The sequence below is a fragment of the Scleropages formosus genome, chromosome 21 (genome assembly GCF_900964775.1).
Source record: "Scleropages formosus chromosome 21, fSclFor1.1, whole genome shotgun sequence".
NCBI classification, from domain to species: Eukaryota; Metazoa; Chordata; class Actinopteri; order Osteoglossiformes; family Osteoglossidae; genus Scleropages; species Scleropages formosus.
This window is the reverse complement of record NC_041826.1, coordinates 3384507-3407289: the sequence shown is the minus strand read 5'-3', so window position 1 is coordinate 3407289 and position 22783 is coordinate 3384507. Positions and strand designations below refer to the sequence as shown.

Here is a 22783-nt window from a genome sequence, read left to right as displayed (position 1 = left end):
AAAGTTGTAGTAATTTCTTAAAATGTTCTGTGGCTAAATTTCATCTTTAGTAACTTCCAAAACTGTACAAGGCAGGGCTAAATCATCAGTGTTGAGGTTACAAATCTGTTGGAAGTACATATTTAGTACCAGAAGGTGTACAATAGGATCGAGTGATATAACATACAATATGTGATTTCCGATTTAAAACCCTCCACGGAACTTAACTTGGATGCTTTACACCACACAACACTGCAATAATTAGTCATTAATAACTGCATGTTTTTTAGATTAATTACATGTTCCACAATGACTACTGTTCAACAGAAACATTTTAACTATGTTTCAACATCTATCAGTCTCCAAATTTGTGAGACTCTCTTCATAGATATTAAGTTCTATTGTCATACAATATTAAATTTCCATTCTTAGGGCCAGACCTATTTTGCACCCTGTATTGCACTCAGAGATAATTTATTGACAGTATAACAACGTTTTTAACAACTACCATCAACCATGTATGACACTGGTACACCAGCAAGGCTGACCACAGTAACACTATATGCCTAAAACCTAAACTAATACACTAGGAAGAGTGTATTAGTATTAGCAATGTTATTTCAAATAAAGAAATTGTTTAAAAAAGCGTGTTGTGGTTTATTCATAAGACGGAGGTTCTGAGAAAACTCCTAATAACTTTCTCCAAGTTAGAGGGTGTCAGAGATGAAGTGCTTTGCTATTTCAAGAAAAAAAAAATGAAAAAGATGATTCAGTTTTACCCAAGCATTCTTAGCAGTGTGCTGCAATTAATTGCTTTCAAACACTAAGTGAAGGCAAACATGACGCACGCAATTTGTTCATCCAAAGAGACACACACATTTTCTTTTAAGCTCTCACATGTAACCATAACCACAAATGCACAGAAACATATGTACCTAGCACATCGTACACATACATACACTCAGAGTAGTAAATACAACCTATAAGAAAGATTTTTTAATCTATTCAGGCAAGAAGATATTTGAGCGATGAGTTTAACTGCAGTGATACAACAGTCTGGCCACTAAGGTAACACTAGATTAACACTGAAAGGTCAGCAATAAACTCCTATAAACACAGCAGTGGCTTTTTGGATGCAAGAAAGCACACCTATGTCTCAGAAGCTGTCAAACATATGCAATCAAAACTGAGAAAATAATTGCATCAGATGTTCTTCAGAAGCACCTTATCAACTAAGCAGATGGGCCCTGTTGTAATGTTTTGATTGTCTTCCTATTAGGGCTTGCCATCAGAAAAACTTGAGAATCAAGAAGCATGGTTTCCCCTGATCAAAGGGCGTGGAAGAAAACAATAATGCAGACAGGAGAATTAGTGAGGAACTTGGCAGCCCTAGAAAAAGGTAATGCAATTTCAAATATCTTCACCAAACAAGGCCCAGCGTGAAAACATAATCCATCCACTGACCTGCACAGTTAAGGAGGCAAAATGAATCTCAAATGATGAAGTTTAGAAAACTTGGCATGCCCTACTTCTATAAGCAGTTAAATTCCTTCAACTCTTGCAAACAGCAGGTATAGAAAAGGTGGTTCTTTGGGACAAACAGGGCAACAGAATAGAGAAGAAAAAGGAAACACTTGCTTTCGATGAGGACTTGCCGCCCAGACCAATCATCGTTGATGACCTGGATGTTGCCGAAATGAACATCGCTGAAGAAGATGCGATTGGTGCCGAGAGAAGGCTGTCTGTGATCAAAGGCCAAAGCGATGACATTCCTGAAGTATGCTGGGTTCTCGTATGGCTGCACAGGTGAGTTCAAGTTGCCCTCGTCTGAGAGATGGATGCTCTTCAAGACTGTGCGCTCCGAGTAGAGAAGGTAGCCATCGTATCGATGGCAGTTCAAGCCATCCTCAGCCAGGTAGCCATGGGCACATGCACATGTCCTCCTCCCGCTGCCGAGGTAGAAGCACAACTGCTGGCAGCCACCATTGCTCCTGGCACATGGGTTGGTGCCTGCAAGTTAACCAGGGAACAAGGGGCATGAGTGGGAGGAGACAGGTTGCACTCCTCAAGTGTTTACACACAGAGAGAGAGAGAGATGCCCACACTCTCTCTCACAAATACATACGATTCCTAAACACAGTCAGCATTTCAGTAGTGATAATCCATTATCTATTCTTGTGCCATTTCATCACTGCTATCTTTGGTGTTCTTATGAAAATATAAATTCAGTCAGTTTTAAGTAAGCATTCTTTCAGGAATGCATTTCGATATATCTAATGTAACAATCTGTCAAGGAAAAATTTAAATAAGGTCTGAACCAAAATATCAGAAGTACACTTCAAAAAGGCGTTCGACAGTATCCATCGTTGTGGGCGATCCTCCGGGTCTATGGCGTCCCAGAAGTCCCAGAAAAATTTAAATAAGGTCTGAACTAAAATATTAGAATTACGATGAGTGAAGAAAAAATATGTGAAAATATACAAGTGTCAGAAATGGGGGGGTTTCGATAACAAAGTGGTCTTTGTATCGGTGAACTCTGCACCCTTATTATATGGCATGAGTCTAATTTAATGCTGGATGGCCTAATTGACCTGACAGTGGTGCAAGGAATTAATAATGGCACAAAGTGAAACCTCAACCTTTCTCCCGGCCTCGGTTAAAGACTTTCACGTCCTTCAGGTTGACCCCCAAGCCGCTCCTCAGGGTTTGGGCCTCTGTGGCGTCGCTCTTGAAGCCCCTCCGGATGGAGCCGTTGGCGTGTGCCCTGCCAGGAGTGTACGGAATGTGTGGGAGGAACAGGAAGTTGGCCACTATGTAATCAATGGCCCTCGACTAATTAAATCCCAAGAAGTCATTAAAATACTGTAGACAGCTGGCTCAACAGAAGGTGAGGGATCCTACCCTTGCCGTGACACTGAGGTATACAAGGTTTAAATGAATAAATAAAAGTGTGCTTTGCTGGGATTCTCGGTGACCTTGCAAGGAGCTTGTAATCCAACAAGGGTAGAGTCACCAACTTTTTAGGATATTTTTGAGCAACTGTAGCATTTACAGGATTTTTAAAAAGTAAATATCAATAATAATAATAATAATAATAATAATAATAATAATAATAATAATGAATTACCTGTCAGACCAGTATATGTAAGCCCCGTAGACAGCCACAGAAAACAAATCCACATTGCTCCCTGACAGCACAATCTCCCGGCTTTCTCCAGTCTCAAGGCTGATCCTCTCTATCTTGTCAGTACGGGCATCACACCAATACAATTTATTTTCCTGAAATGCAATTGGAAAATAAACTCTTATCACAGCATTTTTATTAACAAAAACTGTCTGAGGCAGGAGTGTGGGGTAACTTTGAAGAAGGAGATGCGCAGTAAGTTGTGCAGAGAGGTATTCAGGGATCAGATGGCACCCAGCAGCGGTGTTGCAGTTGTCACCTCAAAGTCAATGGTGATCCCATTGGGCCAGGCCACACCTGAGTTGACCAGGGCCACCTTATCGGAGCCGTCCAGGCGTGCTCTCCCGATACCTGGCGTCTGGCCCCATTCTGTCCAGAACATGTACCTGTAGGAGGGAAGACATGGCATATAGGCCCAGTCAAACCTGCTGCAGCTTGCCAACACACACTCCGGGCTCCACTGGAAGGTCTAAACAGGTCAACCATCTCATCTCCTCCATGTGCCAGCAGGACTCACAGTGCCCTTGGATACTGCTACGTGTAATGTAGCTTCTCTTTTCCTCCAATATGGTAAATATGATAAACAGGCCACTGAAATTAAGAAGGCTTTATTTATTTCAAACACTTATGGTAATACTGTCCTTCTAGCAACTAGTAATACACACATGCCAAAATGCAAAGAATTACAGAAAATATTGCAGGCTGTGCACAAGCCTTGTCATTCCCAGTTGCCTCATGGTAACTAATGGTAGCACTTCCTAATTGCACAGCGAAAAAAGACACCCTTGTATCTCCCTCCATTTTGCTGGCAGGTAGTTAGACAGTCATATTGATTGTGTCCATAATGGAAAATTATAATGAGCCTGAGGATGAAGACTGTAAAGAAAGCAAAGCACTTATTGGTGGAACTCTGCAAAGATGCAGAGCTCTGAGCTTTTCATGCTCACAAAGAATTAATGATCATTTCTCCATTTATCTTTCTTTTTTGAAATATCGAAAAGACCACATGCATTTGTTAGAGGTGGGTTTGAAAGTGCTGAGGAAAGGAGGGGTGTTGTCGAACACTCTGCCATCTGTGTGATTGCATGCATGTTGCTTGGGGCTACAAAGGGAGTGGGACATGCGTGTATACTCAGAGCAGACAAATGGCCATGTAAATGCGACAGAGCAGAACATGGCAAGAAGCAGAATTCTTGCTATGTAATTCACACTGCATTAACACATGCGGTCACTCCCTACAACTGGAAAATATGCACTGTTATCTCGCTACAAATCTTGGTCTCGCTGCCCCTCATCTCCCCAGGATAGCACTATTAAAAATACCCCACTAGAGTAGCGTGAAGGAGGGGGCTCGTTTCAGGTGTGATCTGGATTCCTGCAGCATAACCAGCTCTAAAGAATCTGCAGAGAGGTGCTATGTGGTTAGAACATCTCGCACTTTGACAACAGCTGCCATACCATGCACCTGTGCGATCCTCTACACTGAGACATTTGGCTGCTGACATCGGTGTCATTTTAGGAGACAATCCATTCATCTTGCAACCAGCCACCTCCTGCAGTCTACTGGAAGCTGTGGGTAAAACCTTAGTGTTGTTGTCAAGAAATAAAAGGCTAGTTAAAAAGGATATGACAGGAAGTTGAACAAGGTGACAAAAATAAACAAAACTCTTTTTTGAAGGGAGAATCTGGGAAAAAAATTCCCAGGTACGAAAAAAAAAATTGTTCTTTTTTTTTATCCTCTTAAAACAGTGGGTGAATTTTAGAAGAGGGAAATTATATATGGCAGCTGAAAAGTGTAAAACTGAGTCTTTAGAGAACGACTGCCAAAAGTAGAGATGGGCAAACATGGTACTAGACTGTGTCTGACTTGTACCTTAAACAACAGGTGAAAAGGCTTACATTTAAATAATGACACCAATAAAACAGTTAATAGCTAAATATAAACCAAACTCCAAAATATACTGCCATTTTCAACGACCATAGTAAAATATCTTGACCCATGCCATAATCAAAAACATACATACCCTTTCACAGGATGCACAGCGATAGCTCTGGGCTGATCAAGTCCCTGGGACATGACCACTGACCGGTACATCCCATTGAGCTGTGCAATCTCTATCAGGTTGAATCCGTGGTCTGTCCAATAAATGTTACCTTTGGAAACAAGACAAGTACACTTGTGGAATCCAAGTTGGGTGGGAAAAAAAGGTGCAGTAAAGGCACAATATTATCAGACTACCATACTCTAGAGAGTAGAATTGTGTTGAAGGTCACTCACCAGCAATCCAGTCCACAGCTATGCCCTCCACCCTGCCAATACCACTGGTGATGATGTCCTCTTTCCACGTCTGATCTCTTTTCACTCTTGAGATCCGGTTTAAACCCATGTCCGTCCAGTAGATGGTGTCATTCCCTGAAAATACCATTCAGAAGGACAGCCTACATTTTATCCCCAGAAATAAATTCCTTACTATCCATAAAAGTGGTAGTAAATATTTAATTAGGAAGCATTCCTGCATTTTATATCTGCTGACAGTGTTAACAGGTTCTTGTAAAAAAGAATGACAAATAATGAGATCTATATGACTTTTATGATCCCATTCATCATGTAGGTAACAAAAAGTATGACACTGATTAAGACATACAAATATGTTCAATGCCATGTAACATTTTGTGGTTACATTTACCACAGACATTTGAAAGTCAAGTCAATTTCATCTAACAAGGTGGAATAAAAGTTTGGCAGTTCCATATAATCTAGTCGACACATCTGTAGATTTATGAAAGGAAGGATGAAAGTGTGATTCTCCTCCTCCTTTTAAATAAAGCTGTTAATGTCTAAGAACTGTCAGATTAACAAAATGTTTCTTAAAATTTACCTGGAAAAACACTAGACAGAAAAAAGGGAAGAAACTAGAAGTTGTCATCTGGCTTTTTTTTCAAGGGCTGTGGCGGACATGAAGCTGACAAACACACACCATTGCTACCTATGAAGATGGCGTGAATTAGACATTTTAGATGAAGATAAACTGCTTCCCTTTCTAACTGTTCCACACCAAAGTAAGTCACATGTCATAGTGACCTGAGAGTCTGTCCAACCCAACGTGATCCAAGATGAACAGCTGTACTGTATAAAATTGGACTGGCAAGCGGGAGCATGACACATCAACCACACTGTGAATTGGTAATTCTTTGCAAAGAGCTAGGAGTCTCGATTCACTGGGAATTTTAGGGTCTCATACCTGCATTATCTGTCAGAATGAGGCCCTATCACGGCTCGGCGGTTGTTTCACAGGCTCATGTTTTGCAGAGTAACAGCAAATTTACACTCTGTTAATCTCTCCTTATATACAACTAGGTCCAGATGGAAAACCTTTCAACTGTATGATCCAAAGCTCTACCCTTTAATATGTAAAGGCCATTAGCCTCTGTTGAGCAATTGGGCAGCATGGTTGGCAGTATGGCCACTTGCGTCAAGTTTGATGATTGTAACAAGGAAGAAGGAAACAAGACATTTTCCTGTTCCACAGAGGATGTCCCTATGACTGCCTTGTTGAGGAGTTTCTTAGCAGGTACCAGATTACGCCTTGTAGTAATTTCAAGATCCCGTGGCACATCGTTCAGCTCATTACTCTGCTCAATTTAGGTCTTTCTTACTGTGTATTTAGTTTTTTTTCATACAATACTACTTTTTTTAGTTTATAATCCATCACACTTTCATCTTAATTTTCTGAAACAACTGCCGAAACAACAAAAAGTAGAAAAAAAAATTGCACCGATATTTACATTTCTACAAAATTGTTCAACTGGGACTGTTCAGTTGGTCTACGACAATATTACTTTATAAGGAGTTTGATTTCATAAGTCTACTTTGGCTAACAAGGCATGTCTTGCATATCCTAAGAGTGACTTTGGATTTTGCTTGCCTCCTGGCAGCTGAGTGGCATGAATTCAAAGCCACCATTCAGGCTTTGTTGCAGTTATAGTTTGGCTCATGCTACTTAAAGTTGTCAACCTCTATTAGCCCTTGTTTTCTAGCATCACATGTTATAATCTCAGTAATCATGGTGTTATTTGGACAATCCAAACCATTTCACCTTGTTTGGTGACAGAATTCATTTGCACTGTCTTCATAAATTTACCTTTTGTTTTTTTTTTTTTCTTTTTTTTTTCTTTTTTTAGGGTATTAAATGTTGACTTAAAACATACACTGAACGTTATGCTGTTGTGTCACCCTATGTTGCTGCTGAAGTTTGGGTGTGAAGTATGTACAGGAACCTCAACTGTCATAGCACCCAGCATCACAACAAATCTAGGTTACAGTTTACCAGCTCATCACTGTCACAATATACATGTATTTTTTTTGTTTGTTATTGCTTGTTAAGGGTACACACACACACACATTTTCTGAACCGCTTGTCCCATACGGGGAACCACAGCCTACCCAGCAACACAGGGCGTAAGGCCTTAGGGGGAGGGAACACACCCAGGACGGGATGCCAGTCCGTCACAAGGCACCCCAAGTGGGACTCAAACCGCAGACCCACTGGAAAGCAGGACCCAGTCCAACCCCCTGCACCACCGTGCCCTGTTAAAGGTATGTAATAGCTAAAAAAAAGAGCTGAACGAGCCCAGGTGGACAGCCATAAAGTATTATATCATTATGTTATTGTATTACTGTATATCATTATACAGTATTATATCATTTATATTATTTTATTATTTTTGCCACTCAAGTGATGTCAGCTTGTGCAGTGATGCACTGTCTTATTTTGCAGTTTGTATCATCTTAACTGATTTCCTTTGTATTTGCTTTTACCTAAAGTTTGAATAGATGGCTTTGTGGCTGGAGCCTGGTCGGTGGTGAGTCTGAGGCTCGAGTCCTGCTTGGGGTGCCTTGTGACGGACTGGATCTCGTCCAGGGTGTTTCCCCTCTGGCCCTCTGCCGTGTGTTGCTGGGTTAGGCTCCGGCTTGTCGCAACCCCACTTGGGACAAGTGGTTGCACACATTCTGTTTGTGTGTGTAAAGTTTGAATTAGCACGTAAATATTGAGTATCATCTCTATATCTGTTTGAGAGTGTTAAAGTGTACAATGTATAATAACTATGAAAGAGACAAACAAACACAAGTAGACAGCCATACAGAATTAGAGTAATTACTAAAGGGAAACTGTCTCAAGTTGTACAACGATAACTAACTAACCATTGAAGTAACTGTCCATTTTTAGAAGAATGAGCAACATTTTAGCATATATGGGTATCACTTTGAGGCTGAGGAACACACCTTTTTTTTTTTTCTTTTTTTTTAACTGAAATGAATGGTATGTATGTCATCGATTTATGGAACATATAAAGGGTTTTTCAGGAACAAAATGCCTTTGTAAGGTGGATAAAGGGAAGACTACATGTAAACCCAAATCACTATATGTTTATTAATATTTGTAAGTATATTACTGATGCTTTCTGAGTTAGGTCCCTTAGGAGCATTTTTTTTTTCCCAGCAGCCCAGGTCTGAAGTTATCCAGTGTCACATACTGGAGTGTGATTCAGCGTCATCAGGATTCTCAGAATTCGAGACAAAAAAAGAGTGTGCCTTGGTTTTCACTTCCCTCTGAAGGGATGGAGTAGGTAAGCATTTGCTGACGGATGAAACCCATCTGTGTTTGTGACAACGACTTAATGTCGGTTAAAGCTCCCTGTGAATCCTTGTGGATTTTACAAGTGTCACTTTGAAGGGGCGAGGCTCCCTGTGGTGTGAAAATCCACACTTCAGTAGCTCAAGCATATTCATAAGTCCCAGAAAGCACTTTCAGGGTATAACAGGCTTTACTGTTACTCCAAACAATGTCCTGGCCACAAGGAAACACACTGCATTGCTCATACAAGTATGTGATCAGTACGTATTGCATTCAAATATGTGGGGTGAAGGTGGCTAAAGTAGCATTTCTAATGAAAGTTAGAAGAAGGGAATTATTTATGGCAGTTGGCAAGTTTTATTATGTCCTAATGCATGCGCTTGACAAACATATACTTAATATAAAATTGATATTGAGATCTGTTGGTAATTTACTGTGAAATATTTTATAGAGGTTACAAGAAGTTTGTTTCTTTTGGTTAGCAAGCCTTTCTGAAATTTTGTTGTACACAGAAGGGAATATTATGTGTAAACATGTGTAGAGGCCTTCTGATGTCTGTGTACAGTTGATTCTATCTTGTACTGGTAGGCATCACAGAGCTGGCTTTATTCATAGCTTTTGCCTCAATGATAAATCCACCTGCGCCGGGGCAGAGTATCACAGTAATGAAATGTCTGCGTTGCTTTTGTATATGTATGAATCCTGCAAAAGCATGCAGTACCACAGGGGCTTTGACTGTGTAACACAGGCTGCACGCTTCACCATCCATACATTATACTCATGCTGTATTGATATGCTGTATGTGTCATCTGTTTATTACACCCAAATATGAGAAACAGGAAACTTGAATCTAGTGTTATTACTTCAATGCAAGCACTGATGATAGAATTTTCAGTATTATTAAATGCACAAAACCCTACATGTCCTGTTTGAATGAATGAATGAATGAATGAATGAATGAATGTCTATTTGCCATTTTAACAGATGGAAAATAACTACATTATTTAAAACTATATAGAGGAAATATCTACATATTGTAGCGTGCTCTGTGTTTGGATGGGGCGAGGAGGGCTGCACAAACACCGTTCATTATGACATCTATTGGAACACTGGCACACAGTAAGAGTTGTAGGCGCAAATACAAGGAAGACCCGTGAATGCCCTTTGTCTGAAGATCCTTTTTTCTCCAGGACCTGCATCTCAAGCCAGCCTTCCCAGTCTTGCATAGTGCCTCTCAGGCTTTCCTTCTCTTCACACTTGCCAACAGACGCTCACCCCATTATACTTCCCATGAGCCCCCGCAGCGGTTGATAACCATTTCACATTTTTACCCACAAGTCTGAACTACTTACAGTAAACCCATTTTCCCACCCAAACATGGCACTCCCCAATATCAAAGGACATTACAATATGTTTTATAATTATGATTACTATCTGTATATGAGAAGAAAGTAAAATAACTTGTACAGTATTTCAATGGCATTCTGTGACAGTTACTAAATCCTGTTACTAAACGTTATTTAGCTTCTCAATATAGGAATAAATTTAATCAGATGGTTGGTTATGTGGAAAGTTTTTTGGTAGAATTTTTCCAATTTTATCTGGTTCAGTGTAAGCACTTCTGTTAGACTTTAGGACTAAAATAAAATGATATGAATTCAGCAGTCTCATTGTTACCTGCATGAAAATCCACACCGACGGCAAAGAGTGCACCCGTTATGGGCATCAGGGCTTCCATGTTGTCATTGGGGTCTAGAGAGATTCCGCGAATGCCCTCGTGAATGGAATACATCAGGAAGGACCCAATTCCTGTACCCCACACAGATGGAAAGCCAAAAAACAAGAACAAAAAAAAAAAAAAAAAGAATAAAATCACAGTGTCAACTCTTCAAAGTTATTTGTGATTAACAGCTAAATCCAACAAGGATCAGACCCTTGGGCATATATGATTTTTTTTTTTTTTTTTTACACATTGACTGAGCCACAAAAGATGATAATGCTGAGAATCTCTGTCCCTTCTCTGCAAGAGGTGCATCATACACCACTTTTCCCACTGATAACACTCCTCCTAGGCTTCACTTACCTTCACAAGACCTGCGGTCAGCACGTAGGTGGTAGCCCACTGTACAGGAGCAGCTTCTGGTCGTCTCTGAGGTGGGGAAGCAGAGCTGGGAACAGCCGCCGTTGTTCAGCTGACAGGGGTTCCTCCCTGCCCAACACATGGCTTCCCATTAAGGCACCACTTCCCCTGTCCTTCACCAGCATAGCTCAGTGCTCAGTATGTAGAGTAAATTCACAGTCCTCCTTTGTTAAGTTTTCTTAAGTGAATGTTATAATTTAAAGCAAGCAAAGATCCAAGGCATAATCTAGAAAAACAGAATGACTGTATGATTACATATATAACTTTTCAGTTACTTTTGTGAACGCCATCGAATCCATGTTACCGTGTGTATCCACAACTTGCGGCATAAGATTTGATTTCCTTTTCATTTCCTTTTAATTATGTACAATTCAGATTCAGCACAATACAACATAGGGAAAAAGATATGACTAAACACAAGCCCTTTGGAAAGCTTCTAATTAACAACAAACTGAACGAGGATGAATAAAAAACCTAATTCCAGCTCATTAAAATCATGGAATATATAATAAGCATTTCTTTCATACTCAGTCGTGAGGGTGCAAGGACCTAATTAATCACATAACCAGATTTCAAAAAAAAAAAAAAAATCCCTTCATAATCGTGCACAGAACATTGACATGCAGTGCAACACTGCATTTCCTGTTTGCATTTTATGTTTACACACACTGTGCATGAACATGGCAGTCATGGGTTGCGTTGCTGTTGGGATGCGTTCTGCACTTTCTTACTGCATTTCCATATATAATGCTACAGCAGCTGCCTAGCAACAGGTCCGCAAGATCCCTCACTACAACATGTTTTAATTAAGCTGATTGTTCTCTTTGATGCACAAGCCCACCTAAGAAAGGGCTTGACTGAGGGCGGGGGAAAAAGTACAGCATCTCTTCTGCTTTGTTTCTTGTACACCTCCTGGACAACACCTCCAGTTGGCTCATTTGAAGTAAAATAATGAGATGTGTCTGCACTCCCATGTGGTCCGTGTCAGAGAGATAAATGAAGTAGCTAATTGGTCTGAGGAAGTTTGAAGGGCTAGTAAAAAGATTTACCTTAAGGACTCCTTAATTGCCATTTTTTATTCTAATGGAACGCTTAAGAGATCTGCAGCAATACTCTTAATGGACCTGTCATTAATATGGATAATTCTGCCAATAATTCACTCAGTGGGAGGTAGAATCTCTTCTTTATTTAAACCTTAAACTATTCCGTTATGGATTAAAATACATGGCTGCATTTTCGATTTTCGACAGGCATTCAAGGAGGACAAATACGCTAAAGTTTACATGGGTATGTTCTGCAGTCTCATTATGTGTGCTTAAAGTTAATGTAGACAGTTACTCAGGTTTAAGGGTTATTTTTAATTTTTTTTTTCTACTGTAAACTGTAGAAAAACTGAATAGTAAAAAAAAGGAATATACATATTACTTTGTTACCACTGCCACAACACAATTTAGAGGTAAAACCAAAAAGCAAACATGATAGAGGAAGAAAGAAGGGAAATGAGAACTGCTTACTGAATCACACAGCACCTTTCTGCAGGCATACCTTTTTGGCCTTCCTTGTCGTAAACCTTCATGTGGACCACCCCAGTGGTCTTGTTCCGCATTACCACAGGATTACGGCCGTCCCGCTTGGTGACAGTGCCCAGCTGGGCAGAATTGTCATCTGCCCACCACAACTTGCCACCTATAACATTAAACAAAACATTTACTGTTATTCCTGATATTAGCTAAGCAAACTCAAAACAAGGAAATATTTAGTCAGAAAGTATTAATAACTAACAATCCACACTGAATATTATATGGTGTAATGTATTTAAAAATGCCACATTCTCAATGATGGATAATATGAAACCAACTTCTCAATTAATCTTAATAATTACTGGCATAATAACCAGAGCAAAGAGCAAATGATATCCAGCTCACATTGTTTCACTCCCAAATATATGCTTTGTTAATAATTATATACAGTACATATTCATTTAACTGATGCGTTTCTCCACTATTAAGTTACTTCAATAATTTACTTATTTTAACAGCTGGGCAATTTTCTCAGTGTCAGTTAAAGAGTAGTACCTTGATTGGTGCAGAATTGAGGATTTAAATTACTGTCCTTCTAGTGCAAGTCTCCAGCTCTAGCTACAGTGCTACCCACTGTTCTCTTGCTGAACTGACACGTGAATGTGTGTGTATTTTCATTACTCTTTCTCATGAGAGAAAAATGAAACACTGGTCTCAGTAAAGCAGCTAATCAACTAGATTGGCTTTTCAGTTGTCCTCCAAAAAAAAAAAAAAAAGGAATGTCAGACCGTGAGAAATAAAGAATATAATAAAACAATACAATAAATATAAGAATAAATTGGGATTACACCTCTAAATAAACAACTCTCAAACTCATGTTGCCACACTATCTTTCAAGAGTTTTAGATTGAAACTTCTCTGATATATTCGCCATGACAAAGCCTCTCCCACAGTTTTGGTCTTTTAAAGTCTCTTGATTTCTGTCCAGCTGGCCACACTTGCTACTCCTTTCTTGTTAACAAACCATTTCTAATCTTTCTTAGTTTGAGTGGAGAATGGGCATGATGAGACCCAATCTGCTATAGTATAATACTGGTAAAAGGCAGCCATTGGTTTAAAAAAATAAATAAATAAAAAATAAGCAGGTTATTACCATCAATATTGCATGAGCAACATCAATCCTATTATTGATCCCCCTAAAGCTACAGTCTGTATTAATCATGTGATTAATAGCCAGATCAATTACAGTACAGCTAGAAACCTGTATCAAACACCAGAACATGTGTATCTAGGGCTATGAGATTTATCACCCTTGGACCTGGAGGCACCAGGAGATGCCAACCAAGTCTCCAGGGTCTGAGCCCCACGGGCGGAGGATGAGGAGCGGCCATTTTCTGTGACACGTTCTACGAGAAGGCCCGAGGGGCTGAGCTCAGAGACTGGGGGACACTGCCATCTCAGCGGTAAGGAACCCCCAAGGCAAACAAGGCAGTGGTATTTCGGTAGCTTCCATTGTGGACCTTTGCATGTTTGAAAATTCTGCAGAAGGTCGAAACAAAACTGCTGTGACACAGGGCACCACGGAGCAGGAAGACTCTAGCTGTCCCTGGTAGGGACATAGATGATGAAATGCTATTAATAGTTGAAAAAAAGAAGTATTGAATTCTAATGATAATGAAAGCAGAACAAACTGAATAAGAACAAAACCCCAAAAGAAACAAAACTATTAACTTTGTGATGGAGTGTAGCGAATACATAAAAAAAAAAACTTTAAAGATGGATATGAAAAATCAATATTATGGAACAAGTTGTATAATTAACTTATGGCATGGTCATAAAAAGGGCCGTGGAAGCTTTGAAAAAAGAAAAAAGTAGTGGGAAAATAATAAGTAGTAACTATTGGTCCTGTATCTGATTAGTTCAATATTTACTTGAAACTTAAAAACAATTAAACGCTAAATTAATCTGCAAATCTTGCAATAAATCAGTTGTTTTAAAACAGGGACCACTGTTTCATGGGTAAAACAGTGTGTGAATTTATAGAAAATATGTAAGATAAATGTATGCCGAGGTGAAAAGGTTGATGATATGGCTGGATGGGAGGATGGATGCATCTATGGATCGATAAATACGTGTTTCAAAGTGTGGACCCAACACATCGCTCCCACCTCCCTCAAACCATCTAGGTTTCAAGTTAATTCACCTACAGAATGAAAATTTTGCTTGGTGTAGAACAACAGTGAAGCTGAACCTGCTGTTTAATTTGTTTGTTGCCTGTGAAATGTATGGGGGTCACTGATTGCTTGGTCAACACTTGTCCAATCCCATTTTCACCTGAGTTGTGAACATTGATTAGGGCAGAGTGACTTGCTCCATACATAGAAGAACTTTCACCTTGACCCAGTCACAGCTTTTCAACATTTTCAATAGCATTAACATTTAAACACCTATAATGTACAACTTTGAAAAATGAATGAATGAATGAATGAATGAATGAACGAACGAACGAACAATTCTATTCATATTTTACCCTTGCATATACTTTAGATTCATAAAAATTATAGTTAACCTATTCTTTAATTATTACTTCAGATATACTCTTCATACTTTGTACTAAATATATAGTCTGTCCATGACACACATGAACAGATACTCATAAACACATGGCTTTGAAACATGTATTGTTTTGGTTTAAAAAAAAAAAAAAAACAGCTGGAAAAGATTCTGTGATATGGAAGAAGCACAGCATCAAGGCTAATAACAAACAGCTCCACTTGTCTTCCCTCCCTGCAGTAACAAATCAAACCCAATTGCTTTTTGTTACAACCCAATAAAGAGGGCACAATGCTGAATCTCAAGGATGCTGTTGTCATTAAAATAGCTACACTCGCAAGCATCATGAAACTGTTCTGAACTCTAGCTCTGAATGCCTGAACACGTGAAATAGACTAAGAAAAAAAAAGAAAAGAAAACAAATACAATCACTATAATACCTTAAATATGCTACTAAGGTATGGTTTCAAAACACAATCAATGCACTGGTCAAACTATAATTATATCTGAGGTACAGCAAAGTACATATAGCAAGTATAGTTCTATGAATGATAAAATCGCAAAAACCGCTTGCCCAAACAACAACTTTTTAACAGAAAAAAATAAGCTACCATTCTTTAGAGCGAGATCAGCCATAACAAGTAGTATACTTACCATTCAGCCCATTATATTATTACTGTAAGTGAGGGAAAATAGTTCATATTTGATCAGAGCCGGATAACATTGCATTCCCAATGTAGCTAATGTCTGAGCATGACCAGAGATAACACATCTTCTAATAAAAAACTGGCTAAATCACTTCATCAGTGTTTCCTTTATCTTGAATATGACGATATAAATCTTACTAAATTTGTGCATAACTTTTCAGAATGATAGCATCTGCAAGACCTAATCACAGCCACACAAACAGCTAATTAATTAACTCCAATAGAGTTGGGAAGAGGAAATTGCTTTAACACTCCCATTAATAACATTTCCTGCAAAACATTTTTTCCCCAGTTAAAATTATATGTGGTAAACATTCTTTCTCCAGCAGTAGAGATGGATTTTAATGTTACAGTGAAATGGTACCTGGTATTTTATGGGATGACAGCATTCCATGATTCATTGCTTGTTTTGTGTGATGCTAATTAAGGATTTTTTTAAAAATGTAGAAGGAATGTGCACAAAACATGATTTATATTGTATGTTCTGTAAATAAATTGCCTGTAAAATACCACTTATTCAATTATTTAGAGATGTCAGTTGGTTTTACCAGCAGCATGTTTGAGGAGAAGTGAAATGCACTTAAAAATGCTTTTTTAGACAAAAAATTGATGTTACAATGCCTCCCAAGGCTAGATTCAAAATCATGGTTATTGTCCCTCACTGCAGGTATTGCTGCACAGGGATAATTGGTCTGTTAAATGCAACACCAAATGAATTTTTTTCTTTGAATTTGCCATTTCTTTTGAAATTTTAATAAAATGCACATATGTTCTAGTTGTCAGAAACGGCAGTTCTTTCTGGTGATAGAAATAATAATCCCATTTGTCCAGCAATCCATAGTAGGCCATGTACATGTGTGATGCCAGGCAACAAAGTCTTTTGGAGAGCTGTCCATTATGCGGTTTATGGCACTATAAATAAATGCATTTTAAGAATTTGAAACTTACAATAACATACTGGTAGTTTAGAACAATTTTGTTTGTCTAGTACTTCTGTCTTCAAATATTTATATGTGAAACTTGTACAAAACAATTACAGACAAGACAGTCTTTTGTCTTTGACAATGGGCAATTGTTGCTGAGAATATGCACTCAAACATGCATTGATGTCAGCTGTAATTCAAAGCCATATATTTCAAACAGCCAAATTCTTGAAAAGCAAACAGTTCTACAGCACTCCATATTATGACAAAAGCAACATTTTTCCATTATATATGTATTCTAACAATAGTTAATTGCATCATCTTATGAATGTATATATTTATTTGCAAAATCTTTTCAGACAGAAAAATAACATCTTGTTGAAATGTTAATGTAATCTCCCACGCTTCATTTTTTCCCCCCACCAACAACAAACTCTTCAATTATACAATGAATTTTTTTTTCTGCTTCCTTTTTGTCTGCATGTTTGCTCTGCATCCTGCCATTCAAAACATGCTCCAGAGTACCAGGCAACTGGTAGCTATCAGTATGAGAGGTCAATTAGCATTGGTCACGAGTACTGTGCAGGGACGCAGTCAATTCTAATTTCACATGGAATTACTCTAACCCTTTATGTGGTGCATCACAAATTCCAGCCAGGCTTTCACAGGTTCTTCTTGATGGCTCATACTTTCTCCCTAATAGTCGAGGTGGTGTTTGAAGATGACAACTATCTACTTAACTCCGGGCACACTGCCTACCAAGACATACCTTAAAAAGAAAGACAGCAGCAATTACCTAAATAGCAGATAATGACCAAATCTATTGTTTGAAAGTTCATATGCTGTTTCAATATTAAATGTCTAATTCAGTTAGAATATGGCACATCACTTGTTTTCCACGCATGGAACAGGTAGAAGCATAGTGCATAAAACTGCCTCCTGTTTGAGCTGCATACAAACGACTATTTTGTCCCCTATTGCAGTACTCCCGCAGTCGGGCTGCATGGCTTGCAGGTGATTTGGGCAATTCGTGCTGCTATCTGGACATTTCAGACAGCCAATCCACCGCAAGTCCCTCTGCTGGTGCGATAAACAGAAGTAGTGCTGTGGCTTTGTTATTTTTTTTCCCTGGACGTCAACCTCAGCGTGTGGCACTAAGAAGATACTGCATGAAAGATACACTCGCAAGCAAGTGGGCAGATCTGATCACAGCAGAGATCTCATCTGAAATCCACCTTAAACTAGGACACATCACGGTGTCATGTTCCTCTCAGGTCCCTGGTGGTTTTTCCGCACCATCATTTCACCCTTAAATGAAAGTATACACAGTACAACTACTCTTTGACATGTAATATTCATACTGCAGTGTTCAGCTCTCAGGAAAATTTTACTTTGCATAATTATTCCCAACACAAAACAGCCAGGTTTACTGTGCTCATTCACCTTGTTATTATTATAATTAAAAAAAAAATATTTAGCTGAAGCCTTTGTCCTAAGTGATACATGATCTTATAAAATCAACTTCACAATACTTTACTTTTTGCACAACAGGATAATCTTACTATATCTATTTGGGGTAAGTGCCTTGGTTGAGGGTACTACAGGAGGAGGGGGGTTTGAACCAGGAACTGACAGATGGAACCATCTGAATGAACTATCAGAAGGACATGGCTGTCATCACTACACAACCTAGTACAATTTGTTACCCATATGTTAATTGCAACATCGCCACAAATTAAACAATAAATAATAAATAACTACATAGCTGCCATAACTAGCTTGAGGAAGCCTGAGAATAATAAAATGTAAGGAATTATTAATGGCATTTTTAAAAATCTTTTTTTTTTTTCTTTTTTTTTTGTCAAGGAGAAAAAGTTTATGTGGAAATCTTATGCTCAGAAAATACAATGCATACTACGTATGAGCTTTGGGGTAAATTTCATATTTCAAATTATACACATTATAATTTCTGGTGAAACTCTGAGTTGGAAATGACAAAACTGTTAATAGTTTTAAATGTATTTTTTTATATGACTGCGGCATCAATTTAAAGTATCTGCAGTTGTGCAGACAGTGTACAAATGAGTTCAGGAGGTTTTTGATGATTACATGTTTATATGCATTATTTTTGAATCTGTAACATTTTTTTCTTACATTTATTCATTTAGCAGACACTTTTCTCTAAAGCCATGTACATCTCAGAGAAAATACAATTTGTGCGTTACATTAGGAGAAAGAGAGACATAGTTGCAGACGTGTAATTCTTACATAAACCTAATTTGTTTCTTTCCTTTTTGTACACCGATGCTGATAGCATGAGTAGGTGCACAAAACTCAGGACAGACTAATCCTGATCGCATTCCTACAATTTTTTTTTTTTTTTTTTTTTTTGACAATTACAATTTTAAATGGTATACGAAAGAGCAATAGTGTGTTCTTCATGAACTGCTGTGATAGCAAATGAAAGAGTTAATTTAAAGCTACTCTGGTATTCAGACACAAGTGACAAATATTAAATAAAGGATCCCTGGCAGATTTTAACTTTTCCACCATGGAAAAATTTGCTTCCTCATATTAAAAAAAAAAAAAAAATTAAAAATTAAATGCAACGACTTAAAAGGAATCAAGTGACAGAGTACACAAAATCACACTGGTGAAAAATTATATTGAGGTGGTCTTTGATTTGCCATCGGGTTGCGTTCAGCGAAACCCATCATAAGTCGAAAATATCGAAAGTCAGAAATGTATTTAATAGACCAAATGTGTCTATTATGCAAGGGTAAATGTATTTAATAGACCCCTAAGCTGGGAGAGTGGCTCCAGCAGATCCCGGGAACAACCTGTCCAGAAGAGCGTGGTCCTAGGAACAGCTAAGACACTGCGCAGAACCCTCAAGCTCCCAGGCCTCTGGTAGAGGACTCGAGCTTGAAGGAGTAAGACCGCCCGCAAAAAAAGGGGGGCGAGTGGGAAAATTATATATAATATACATATATCCATGTTTGTTATAATTGGATATTTTCACATATTCTTGAAACTACAGACAATTGAAATATGAATGTAAGTCATCTTGATATGTTAACAATGCAGTTGTCCCACATGCATTCCTGAGAAACCCTAAGATGAATTGTCATAACTCAAACACTAATTACCATTAGTTTAAATGGTTTCATAAACAAATCACATATGTGATACTCAGTATTTATGTATTAATTCAACCTTTAGGGCAGAAAAACAACAGAACAGTAAATGCAAAATAAATTAATCAAAACAATGCTGATGAACTCAGAGTCACTCAAGAAGTTGACACCATTTCAGTAGCAAAAAAAGAGGGTCATTGTTATGGCGATTATAACATATGAAACAAGCCAATGATCCGTAGTGGAGACTGACAACTGAGCGCAACCTGAACCTTAACTCTGAAGAAGGCCTAATTGGGGTTCTAATCCGGTTCTTGTCAGCTGTCAGAAGGGATGCAAAATCCAAACAAATTCCTTATAAAACAAACTTTGGTTATTAAAGGAAACTCCCTTTATATTCAAATTCATGGAATTTGGATGGGTATTTCTCAGGGTACAACTGTATATTGAGATCTTAGAGATTCACATGACTGAAGATCTACCAGTATCACAGTAACATCTTATAATACCTCCTATTTCAAGATAAAGTTCACCAGACTGTAACTTTGGCTACTGACATGGGCCGTGAGAAGTAATTGCTGAACGAGATTCTCTGTGTCAAAGTAGATGTCTTTTAATTGCGATGGTTTCAGATACATTGCTCCGTATGGTTCACAACAGATCTCTAATATGTGTGTCTATTTCTTTCCTTCTCTTCCTAACATTCTTCTGTATGTTGTTATCATAAAATGTGCATTTATTTATTTATTTATTTATTGATTGATTGATTGATTGATTGATTGATTGATTGATTGATTGATTAGCTCAGCACAACATATTGTTCAGGAGTGCTTAACATGGGATGACAGAGAAACAATGTACAACTAAAATGCAAACTGCAGGGAGACTTTCCACAGTATTGTAGTCATTATGATTTCTAACCTTTGGGTTCTTGTACAATAAAAGAAATGTTTGCTCTGAAAGGCCTGTATTTCTTTTTCAGTGAGACTTAAAAATTGTGCTTTGGGCAGATACTGAATGTGCTTGAATGAGAAGCACTAAGATATTTTACAAACAGAAAGATCTCATTGGAAAACGGAACGATATCTGCAATATATTGTTGGATTAGGTACATAATCTGTCTATTTGTGTGTACATATAGGTATACACGCTCACGCACTCCATCTAACCCCAGTGTGGGTATGCCTACTTCAATATTTCTGATAAATCATCTAAACATTTCATTGCACTAAACAAAAAAACAACCCTTGAAGACAAAAAACCTTTCATAATCGCGTAACATTAATCATGATGCTAAACAGGTTGTCCGAGTTCTGTGATATATCCTGACACCACTATTTTGCATGCAGCGAAGTGTAATGTCAGTATGCCTGTATTTTCAGTGTGTAAATGGATTTATTTGTGGGTTTCTTGACTAGCACAAATTAATCTCCTTGTCTTGCTCTTAATCAATAGCTGGAGTGCAATCCAGAAACGTGCAGTAACACACAGTGAACAGGCAGCTCACCCATGACAGCCAGTGCTGTGGCTTTTACTAGTTCCTTCTTCATAGACTCTATCACCTCCAAGCCACTGCCATCCAGGTTGCACCTGTTGATGGTACCGTTGCCGGAGCTAATCCAGTATAACTTGCTTGCTGCATAGTCTATTGACAAGCCTGCAGGCAAAGGGAAGTAGTCAATTCGATTTTTGTCATGCCATGAGATCCTGATGCTCAGGGTCACATAAAAGCAACCTAATAAAAGTGCCTAAAAGTCACTTAACAATCTGAAACTTGTCTATCAATGTTCACAAAGAAACTAAAGAGTTTCTCTTGCTCTGGCAGCCCAACATACACATACAAAACTAACACAACACATTCAGAGGGCAAACTGGATCTTACCATGATAGACATTGGTATTTGGCATGTATTGTTAAGGAAGCAGCCAACTGGGAACCTGTAAGGTGCCTGTTTCTCAGACTACAGACTCTGATGTACTTATCCTTTTGTGCGGATGTGCATCTGGGCATTCCACTTCTTTTTCTATCCTGGCTAGATTCAGTTTGCCTTCTTCTCTCAAGGCAGTGGTGAATTGTTTTACATGAAATCTTCAGTTTCTTGGCACTCTGACACATGGTGGGCACTATGACACACTCTGGGGTTCAAGTCCTGCTTGGGGTGCCTTGCAGCCGACTGGCATCCTGTTCTGGGTGTCCCCCCCAGCCTTGTGCCCTGTGTTGCTGAGTTAGGCTGTGCTAACAATTACAAAGGTTTCTCTACCACTAGGACCATTATTACCATTGCAGTTTACCATTCGGACACTGGAGTAATGGCTGCTGAAAATAGGGCTTTGCTGTCATATGTGAATAATAAATTACTAATCAGTCATTTCAAGCAGTAATGGCCTTTTGCAACATTAGTAATGATGCCTTGGCTATATTTTTAAATCAATTTAAAGGTGCCTTGATCTATGTAAATGAATGAATGAACGAATAAATAAATAAATTAATAAATATTTTTGTGTGATTCCAAAATTTCGAATGGTACTGTGTATTTTATAACTGTGGAATTGAAATCCCTTCACTCAGTTTAAGGGATGACGCAATGTGTGTGCTTATAATTTTACATAAACAAGAGCTATATTCTCTATCAAATTCTTGAGTGTACAAAATCATGATGGATAATTATATAGCTTTATGAAATAAGTAAAAGGTTTTTTTGAATAATGGACTTGATTTAAAAAAAAAATGTTTTGCACTAAACCTGAATTACTTGTTTTTGCCTGATATCACTACACATTTTGATGACTTTAGGAACTTTTTCCAAATTGCATTTTTTTTTCCCATTAAAAGCACTTTCAAACTCTGTACTAGGAAGACCTTAAGAAATTGTACAGAGATAACACTTAATATTATTTGACCAAAAAACTGATCTTCCTTCTATCCACTGAAGTTTCTAATAGAAATAGAAACAAAATAACCATGTTGACAGTGCAACCTGAATGTGAAAACTACACTCTAAAAA

General features: G+C 38.3%; 1 protein-coding gene across 5 annotated transcripts in view; it reads right to left on the bottom strand.

Moving 5' to 3' along the window:
• The window catches only part of LOC108924287 (low-density lipoprotein receptor-related protein 1B-like), a 368874-nt gene that overhangs the window by 111688 nt on the left and 234403 nt on the right, over positions 1-22783 (bottom strand). For all 5 annotated transcript variants that reach the window (XM_018735562.2, XM_029247286.1, XM_029247287.1 and 2 more), the window contains 10 exons: positions 21287-21436; positions 12485-12625; positions 10883-11008; positions 10477-10608; positions 5442-5576; positions 5188-5317; positions 3423-3549; positions 3107-3258; positions 2619-2743; positions 1618-1989 (listed from right to left, as the gene is read on the bottom strand). In XM_018735562.2, coding sequence (XP_018591078.2) covers positions 1618-1989; positions 2619-2743; positions 3107-3258; positions 3423-3549; positions 5188-5317; positions 5442-5576; positions 10477-10608; positions 10883-11008; positions 12485-12625; positions 21287-21436 — 1590 coding nt within the window. The remainder of the gene's footprint in view (positions 1-1617; positions 1990-2618; positions 2744-3106; positions 3259-3422; positions 3550-5187; positions 5318-5441; positions 5577-10476; positions 10609-10882; positions 11009-12484; positions 12626-21286; positions 21437-22783) is intronic.